Source organism: Nicotiana attenuata, unplaced genomic scaffold (assembly GCF_001879085.1).
Source record: "Nicotiana attenuata strain UT unplaced genomic scaffold, NIATTr2, whole genome shotgun sequence".
Lineage (NCBI taxonomy): Eukaryota > Viridiplantae > Streptophyta > Magnoliopsida > Solanales > Solanaceae > Nicotiana > Nicotiana attenuata.
In genome coordinates this window covers 10,147-20,332 of record NW_017672195.1, presented here as the reverse complement: position 1 = coordinate 20,332, position 10,186 = coordinate 10,147, and the positions used below count along the sequence as shown (strand labels likewise).

At 36.6% G+C, this 10,186-nt stretch overlaps 1 protein-coding gene across 1 annotated transcript; it reads right to left on the bottom strand.

Annotated features, from left to right (window-relative positions):
- Positions 1-6,343: 6,343 nt before the first annotated feature.
- On the bottom strand, positions 6,344-6,831 carry LOC109212253 (non-specific lipid-transfer protein 2-like). The gene has a single exon (XM_019375881.1). It carries the CDS (start codon positions 6,768-6,770, stop codon positions 6,486-6,488), a length of 285 nt encoding a protein of 94 aa, XP_019231426.1. The 5' UTR covers positions 6,771-6,831; the 3' UTR covers positions 6,344-6,485.
- Positions 6,832-10,186: the final 3,355 nt, after the last annotated feature.

Genomic DNA, 10,186 nt, shown 5'->3' with positions numbered 1-10,186 from the left:
CTCAAGTTTTTATCACTCGTTTGAGACTTTTGGAAGATGTTTTTTGAAAAGGAAAGGGTTTTTACTGAAACTGAGTTTGATTTGCGAAATAAATGATTTCTGTACTGTTTTGGAAATGTACTGTATTTGCTGTAGCATTATAACGTGACTTACGTGTTTTCTTACTGCTCAGCTTTAATTTACTTTTATTACTTACTGAGTTGGCGTACTCACATTACTCCCCGCACCTTGTGTGCAGATTCAAGTATTTCTGAACCCGGTAGTGGGTATTAATTGCTTAGTGGCAAAGTCATTGGAGTTAGCAAGGTAGCTGCCCGACGTTCGCAGCACTGCTTTTCTCCCTTTTGTCTTCCTTAGACTGTATTTAGTACATTTTTAGACTCTTAGTTGTATTCAGCCCTTAGTAGATGCTCGTGACTTGTGACACCCCGATGTCGGGCTTGTGTATTTATTCTGCACTGTTCATTTAGACTTACATTATGAGATATCTGATCAATTAAAGGCTTAAAAATGATTGTTATTGATTAAATGGTTAAATTCGGGAGTTGTGTCGGCTGGCCTAGTTTCACGATAGGCGCCATCACGACCGGGTCGGTTTTAGGGTCGTGACAAAGAGACACCAGATTCGACGCATTATGCTCAATTGTGAAAACCCAGAAAAAAATATAGTTCACTATATTTTTTAATATTCTTTTTGAGATATGTGGGGGATTAATAGGAAAAATAATGTTTTTAATATCTCAAAAAAAAATATTCAAATTAATGTCTATATTCATTCCTTGATATAATATTAATTGCTCTTTATTATACAAATTACTCTTATTGTTTGTAACAGATTGTACAATACAATTTTTAAAATAATAATGCTAATATTGACTACCTATATCTGTGAGGTTTGAAGTTGTCATTGTATAGCCTTAAATGGCTTTAACGTCGGGGTTTTAACATAGTTACCCACAAAAATAAAACTATTTACCCTTGCCTACCCATTTATTTTTTTACCCATAAACTAATTACATTTCCTACCATAGTATTTTTTGTGGGTAATTTTTTCTTTTTTCTCCAATTCTTTTTTATTTCTATGTTTCTTTTCTTTCTTTTTTTCTTTTTTTTCTTTTCTCCTTTTCTTTTTTCTCGTTTTCTTTTTTCTCGTTTTCTTCTTATTTTTTTTCTCTTTTCCTTTTCTAATTTCATTTAACTTCTTTTTTTATATTCTTTTTCTCTTCATAATCTAATGTCATTTACTGTTTTTACTATTTTTTGTTATTCTTTTTTTTTACTATTACAAAGAAAAATCAAATTGTGTACCAATTAAATGTTGCTAATACAACCAAAAAATAACTAACATATGATACCAGTATAGTATATAGATATACCAACAGGGTATATAATTGTACGCAAAGAGGTAAAAAAAATTTAATTCAATTGTTAAACTGAAATAATATCAGCAGTCAATAAAAATTTCAAAAAATTTTAAAAGGATCTAATTGTAAGAGTATACCGTTACATTATATAGCATACTATTATATTTACTTTTTTTTGCATTTTTAATTTGCCCCTCACGCTGGGTAAATGTGACGACCCAAAGGGCCATCACCTGTTTTCTCACTCGTTCTGTGTCTCTGGGGCCTTGAAAACCTCATTTAGGCTTGCCTCGATTTGCGTGCGCAGTCCGGGCACGTAGCCGGAAAGCTTAAATATAAATTCTGTGTAAAAATTTATGAATTTTGATATTAATATGAATAAAGTTGACATTGGTCAACATTTTGGGTAAACGGACCCGGACCCATGATTAGATGGTCCCGGAGGGTCCGTAGAAAAATATGAGACTCGAGCATATGCCCGGAGTCGAATTCCGAGGTCGAGAGCCCGAGAAATGAATTTTTCTGTGAAATTATTTTTTAGAAATTAATATGGAAATTTGAAAAGGAAATTGATTAGAATGTGTTGGTATCGGGCCCGTATTTTGGTTCCGGTGCCCGGTACAGGTCTTATATGTGGTTAAAGCGCTTTCTGTGAAATTTGGTTGAAATTGGACGTCATTTGACGTGTTTCGGACCTAAATATCTAAAAATGAAAGTCTATGAAGTTTAATGAAAAAGTGATGATTTTGAGGTTTAATTCTTTGATTTTGATGTTATTTTGGCGATTTGATCGCATGGTTAAGTTCGTAGGATGTTGTTGAGTTAGTATGTGCGATTGGTTAGGAGCTCCGAGGGCTCGGGAGTGTTTTCGGAGGTGTTCGGGGTAGTTTTGGACTTAGGGAGAACTTCTGCAATTTTTACACGGTGAAATCCTTCATCGCGATCGCAATACCCCCTTCGCGTTCGCATAGCTTCAGAGTCCGCCTCCTTCGCGTTCGCATTTCAAGTATCGCGATCGCGTAAGTCAAACCTTGGACTCCAATATTCTTCCTCTACGCCTTCGCGTTAACAGACTCGCGTTCGCGTAGCTTTGTAAACCTCTTCTTCGCGTTTGCATCCTAAATTACGTGTTCGCATAGACCAGACTTTTGGACCCCCCAGTATTTCTTCTACGCGATCGCGTTATCCTACTCGCGATCGCGATGACCAGTCTGTGAGACCCTTCGCGAACGCATCTCCATTTCCGCGAATGCGAAGGGTAAATGTTGCCCAGTTATATTTTAAGTTCAGAAAACAGCAGCTACGGGTTTCCTTCAAAAATACTCGAGATCTCTTCTTCCCCAAGCTTATAAGAGTCCATTGAAGCCCCCATTCTTCAAGACCACTTGGGTTAGTAAATCCCCACTTATTTCCTTCATTTTTCTTCATTAATTACTGAAATTCTAAGCTTAAATCACATAGATTAGGGTGGAAATTTGGGGAAATGGGTAGAATTAGGGCTTTTCAATTTTCTTTGATTTAGACCTCGTTTTGGGGTCGGATTTGAAAACAAATTGTATATTCGGGCTCGTGGGGGAATGGGTAATATGGAATTGGTTTGAACCTCGTGTTTTGACCAAGCGGGCTCGGGGTCGATTTTGGAATTTTTGGGAGAAAGGTTGGGAATCTATATTTAGGCATTGGGTTTGATTTGTTTAGCTATTATTGATATTATAAAGTCGTTATTTTATAGATTTGATTGAGTTAGAGCCGAATTCGAGAGGTAAAGCTGTACTAGAGGCTTGAGTTGAGTTTGGAGCATTCGAGGTAAGTGTTTGGTCTAACTTTGGCTTGAGGGAATAGGAGTAGAGTCTTACTTGCTAATTGCTATTTATCGAGTATGGTGTATAGGCATGGTGACGAGTATCTATACACTGGTGTCGAGCATGACCGTGAGTCCTGAATTGCTATATTATCTTGTTCCCTTGCCGGGATAGTTTATTATATTATCTTGTTCCCCTGCCGGGATAGTTTATTATAACATCTTTCTTCCTTGCCGGGATTATTTTGTGTATTGTGTTGAAAGAAATGGGATCGTGTGGCACGCCGACCACGAGATATTATGAAATGGGATCGTGTGGCACGCCGACCACGAGATATTATGAAATGGGATCGTGTGGCATGCCGACCACGAGATACTATAAAATGGGAGCGAGTGGTACGCCTACCATGTGATACTATGAAATGGGAGCGAGTGGTACGCCTACCACGTGATACTATGAAATGGGAGCGAGTGGTACGCCTACCACGTGATATTATGAAATGGGAGCGAGTGGTACGCCTACCACGTGATATTGTGAAATGGGATCGAGTGGTACGCCTACCACGTGATATTATGAGAATTGGGATCGAGTTGCACGCCTGCAACGAGAGGAAATTGAAACAAATGAAAGTGGTTTGTTTTCCCTTATTCTGTGTTAGAAGAAATCAGATGTAGTTTCTTTTGTTATTCCTGATATTCCGTTTTATTTGCTACCCCATAAGCATGTTCCCCTCCCAGTTTTAATTGTTTAATTGTCGCTATTTTTTTGTTGTACTTGTATATATATCTGCACCAGGTTTATCTGATAGTCTGGTCTAGCCTCGTCACTACTTCGCCGGGGTTAGGCCAGGCACTTACCAGCACATGGGGTCGGTTGTGCTGATGCTACACTCTGTGCATCTTTTTGCACAGATCCAGGTGTTGGAGCAGCATTTGAGTAGCAGTAGCATTCTGGGAGCAAGCTTTCAATCTAGGGACATTCGAGGTAGCCCTGCTGACGTCCGCAGGCCCGGAGTCCCTTTCTATTTTATTCAGTTTGTTGTCATTTGTACCGAAGCAGACAGTTCTATGTTTCATTCAAACCTTGTATTTAGTATTCTCTAGTTGTTCGTGAGTATTGTGACACCAGTCTTGGGTAGAGGTTTTTGTTAAACTTCCGCATTTCTTTCGGTTAATTATATTTGAGACTTCCGCTTTATCATATTATGTTTTCTTTTCATTAAATGGACGATAATTGCTAAAAGAAGTAAATTGAGTTGGCTTGCCTAGCTCCTATTAGCAGGCGCCAACACGACTCCCGAGGGTGGGAAATCCGGGTCGTGACAGTAAAAGCTTAAAGCAAATTAAAAGGGAAAAGGCAAGTGAATTTACGTGTAATAAGTATACTATTATAGTATATTGTATACTATTACAACATACTCTTACAGTATATTGCATATTATACAGTATACTATAACAATATATTGCATACTATAATAGTATACTGTTGCAGTATCACTATATACTCCAATAGTATATAGTATATATAGTAGCGGTATACTGTTAGGTAACTGTGTTCTTCTTCGATTATTACAATATACCGTTGTAGTATATTGTGAACTATAATAGTATATTGTTGCAGTATAACTATATACTCCTATAACATATTGTATACCGTAGCGGTATACTGTAGCTGTCTTCTTCTTCGATTTTCAGCTGAAAATTTCGATCTCAATCACCTCAAATCAGCTCCAAATGCTATCAAATTTCAGTATGAACTTCGAGAAGGTACTATAAGCAATATTTAACAGCACCCACTTTGAATCAAACAAGAAATCTTCAAAATAAAAATTTTAAATTCAAGAGCTTCAAAACAAATCTCAATACATGTTCTCCTTCCATTTATTAACTCCCCATCAATTAAATACAGTAAATTTTATTTTATTCAATTATCAGGTGCACATAAATAAAAACAAATAATTTTCCCACAAACTTCCATAGATCTCTCCAGAGATACATTGATACTTGTTGTCCCCACTCGTATGGGCGGTCCAGATTCATTCCCCTCTATTTCAAAGTGAGGGGAAAATTCTGCAAACAGGTAAAGAGGTGACCTTTACCTACTATGGTGAAAACAATTGAGATTTGTTTTGAAAACAGGTAAATTGTGAAAACAATTTTCCTTTCCTTTTCACAATGCGATTCTGCAAACAGGTAAAGAGATGACCGAAGGCGATGGAGACATACACGAAACAGTTACAGTAAAAATATCCGAGTAAATAGTTTGGGCCCCATGGGTAGGAGTAGTAAATAGTTTGGGCCTGGGCATTAAAGGGTAAATAGATTAGAATTAATGGGTATAAAGTGAGATTTTCTCTTTAATGTTTTGTTAGGAAAGCCTTAATGGTTTTTCAAAAGTGAACGTTATTTTGACCAAAAGTAACTGACTATTTAGTCTTAATTGTATTAATATTTCAAAACGTTTTCAATCTTCTAATGAAAACATTTGTAACAGCCATTAAAAAAACCATTGTGGCTGGGACGTTACCTATCAGATAGTCCATATTGGACTATATATATTTCTGTGTTTTCATCTTGTAAAGTGTGTGGACAAAGTTAAAACTTTTCTTTTATTTTCTTTTGTGCTGGGTTTTCTTTTCATAAATCTTTGTTGTTTCTGCTCAGAGTTATACTAGAAGAGCTTGTTGAATCCTGGGGGATACGCCTAATATTTTTCATCTCGATGTGGGAGAAATATCCTTAAGGATAATGTCTTTGACACGCCTCAAGCTAAACCTTTTATTCTCCATAATCATCCAATTTTTCCAACACTATCTACTTGTGTTCGTAGTTTGATAAGAGGTCAAGAATGTGGTTCGGCGGAAAACAGAAGTTATCCGTATCAAATAGGAAAGTTGTAATTCAAGTTACCTTGAAATTCACTAATTTCCTTGATAAATCTCCTTTTATGATCCTCTGTGTTAGCCATCAATTTATCTAATTAATATATACTGTTTGTCTGTTGGCGGCTATGATTATTGGTTAAAGCTGAAGTATCTTTCATACGGCAAAACAAATTCGACAAAATAATCAATCAATTGTTATTAGGTGTTAACATCATAGTCGTTCCCTAAATTGATGCAACCATTAGAGCAAGTAGCGCTAAAACAAGATTCATATCAATAATACAAACAAAAAATGAAATAAAAGTAACGTGGTTATAATTACATAAGATAGATTACAACCATTTTTATTATAGGCTATAGGTGCCATTGAAGTTTTATTCCCATGCTAGAAGCTACACAACAAGTAACTAAAATGTTGGTATACATAAGACCTAATTAACAACTGGGAATGCTAACTCCGCAGGAGCTAGCAACTTTCCTGGCATTAGGAGAGTTGACATACTGCCTAAGGTTAGGATCCCTCATATATCCACAAAGGCAAGGCTGCTGGACCCTCAGCCTAGCGCAACAAGCCTGTGATGGGGGTGTCCCCGATGTGATCGCCCCCAAGCACGGGCTCAGCTGTGTCGCGCTGCATGTCACTGCCTCGCTCGCCCCCAATTGGTCACCAATAAGGGCCACCACCAACATTACTGCAACCAAAGAACAACCCTTCTTCATTTTTTAGCACTGAATTATATGTAGACAAGAGAGAAATTATTATATAATAAATTGGAAGTGAAGTGAAGAAGTAATGAAAGTTTATGCCTCAATTTATAGAGTAGTAACGAGCGATTCAAGACAATGCTGAGGAAAGAAAAAACCCCCATTGTTGAAAGTGTTGAAGAAATGACAAAAAGATAAAAAGATCACAAATTTGAAGATGATTTGTAGTTTGGCACTACCAGAAATGGTGATGCTGGAAAATTTGTACATTGGGTTGGTGGCAGATGTAGTAAACATATGACTACAAACCTCGCCGACTAATGGTCGTAACTTTATTTTAGCCATTTACTTACTTTTAGACTGATTCATACGTTATACTGCTGCAAGTTTTTGAAGGAAGGAGATCTGTTCACACTTCTTCATCTCTATATAGTGACCATTTCTCTTACTCTCTCTAAACATGATTTTTCTTCATATCCGTATTGTTTTTAAGTGAAAAACTTGACTTCCGTTGGAAAACAAATTTAAAGTTGTAATAGGAAACCTTAGTTATTTAGGATTTAGTTTATTTAATCCATGTCTAAATAGGATTTGTAGTTAGAATAAATATAGGAATAGGCTTTCTTGTTTCTAGTTGAAATAGGTTTCATACTATTATAAATAGGGGTATTGATAGCTTAATTTATGTGTGAAGATGTATGGAGGAAATAAAGAATTGTAGAGAGCTTTCAGAGATTTTTTTAATAAAAAAAAAAAATTCCTTCATATTGGTATCAGAGTTTCTACGATCTTGGGAGAGAATCAAATAGCTTCCGCTGCCAGCGGGTGGCGCTAGCCAAAGTGTGCCGCCCGTCTGGCCACAAATATGTTGGCAAAATCATAGATGTCAACAAAATTAGATTATTTTATGAAAAGTTTCAAGACAGATTCAAGAAAAAAAAATAAGTTTAAAGAGGTGCAAACAAATATGGCACAAGATGAGGAAACTCTTCTCTAAAAGTTGGAGAGAGGTTTAAAAAAGTTGGAAGTTGATTATGTGTTTCAACAAAATTGGGTGTTGGTGACAAAGGGCATCAACGTGCGTTGGAGACAGGTGCTTCAACAAAATTGGGTGTTGATGACAAAGTGCATCAACGTGCGTTGGAGACAGGTGCTTCAACAAAATTGAGTGTTGGTGACAAAGTGCATCAACAGTTGGTGACAAAGTGCATCAACGTGAGTTGGAGACAGGTGCTTCAACAAAAATTGAGTGTTGGTGACAAAGTGCATCAACGGTTGGTGACAAAGCGCATCAACGTGAGTTGGAGACAGGTGCTTCAACAAATTGAGGGATGAAGACATGTGCTTCATCAAAAGTGAGAGTTGGAGAGAAGTGCTCCAACATAACTGCACAACGAACAGGTCAGACGTATACAACTTTGAATTACGGGAGAATGTTGGAAAACTAATTCAAAGTTGTAATAGGAAAACTTATTATTTAGGATTTACTTTACTTAATCCATGTCTAAATAGGATTTGTAGTTAGAATAAACGGCAAAGGGTCTGATCTGTCCCTCTATTATCATCTATTGTTTAAAAAAGTCCTCCGTTATACTATTAGGACATCCAAACCCCTGACGTTATACTATTTATTATACATATATGCCCTTATTTTAACGGAAAGGCCACGTGGAAAGCTTAAACCCATCCGGTTAATTTTTTAATGGGTCTGACCCAACTCGACCCTAACCCTTCTAGACCCTTCACCCTTATTAACGTGTGAACCCTAATTTGTTCACTCATTGTCTGTAGATGTCCCTCCCCCTCAATTAAAATTCTTTCTTCTTCTCAATTCAACTTCTCAATTAAAATTCTTTCTTCTTCTTCGACCAGTCAACTCTGATAGTATTGTTTCTATGTCTAGTTCTAGTGTTACATCGAGAAGGATGTGCTAATGTTGGGAGATTGCGAAAAACTTCACTTCGACGACTACAAACAACCCCGGAAGGAGATTTTACAAGTGTGCTAAACCAGAAGTAAGTGTGAATTTTGTTGGTGACTCATTACTCGTCGATGTATTTAAATTTTATGTTTTTTGTTCTTTAACATAGTTATTGTTTGTATTTGTGAGAATGAGTCATGTGGATATTGGGAATGGCAAGACGAAGCCCTCCCGGACAAATCGGTGATAGTAATCAACGATTTCAAGTCTAAATTAGATGCTGCCAATGTCAAAATCAGGACGCTGAATATGTTGTTGGATGCGTGCAAGCTTGAAAGGGACAAATTGATGGAAAAAGTTGATGTTTTGGAGGCTATAAATGATGTTGAAGTGAATAAAGCAAGGGAGATGGAAGTGAAAGTGATGCACATGAAGATGTTCATTATGGTTTCATTTGCACTGTTAGTCGGATTTGTTGTGGCATTGATGATAAAATGAATTCAGCATTTTGTTTAGTGCAGTAGGGTTTTGATGTAGTTAATTGTTGTAAATCCAGATTTTAATGATGTTTTTTGTTGGTCAGCTTGTAATGAATTCAAATTGTCATGAATGAATTTTATGCAGTGCACTATGGAATTTTGTGTAGATTTTCATGAATGTATTTTGAATTCTTTTGGTCAGTTGGTTTTAAACAGAAAAAACTGGGCAGTTATGACCAAAAATCTGGACAGTTAAAATAGACTCTAATGCTAAAAAAACTAGGCAGTTATGACCAAAAATCTGGACAGTTAAAACAGACCCTAATGTCATAAAAATTGGGCAGTTATGACAAAAAGTTTGGACATTTAAAACAGACCCTAATGCAGAAAAAATTGTGTTGTAATCACCAAAAATCTGGACAGGTAAAACAGCAGTAGATGCAGTAATTACATATCACCAAAAATAGGAGACTGTCATGATTACATATCAGTTTGCATAATTACATCCCAAAATATTAACATAAATATCAGGAGACTGTCATGAAGTTTGCAGTAATTACATCCCAAAATATACACAAAACTATATAGAACTTGATCATTTTCCTTTTCTTATCTTCAGCTTCCCAATCTTCTGTTGCCTTTGTTTTTCTAACTGATTTGAAGTTGTAGCTGCTTTACCCTTCCACGTGAGGCCTGCTGGTGAATATGGAAGGTCTGTGGGCTCACTAACACTAGTGTGTCACCAGTAAAGTTGATAGATCTAGTCCCAACTGATAAGTTTACCTGCTGCCTCAGTTGAAGTCTTGTCTTGACTTCTGATATCACTTTTGGCCTAACCATAGCATCTTCATCATGTTCCATACTTGATTGACCAAAAAAAAAAATTGACCAACTCTAGGTGTAGGCATGAAGGTAAATACATTTTTCTAACTTGGTTGAGTCCTTTGTAGTGCTGAACAATGTACTTCATCTTCTGTTTCAGAATCCAACAAAGTTCTTGTCCTTTTCAAAGGTTATTTTCCCTTGCTTAC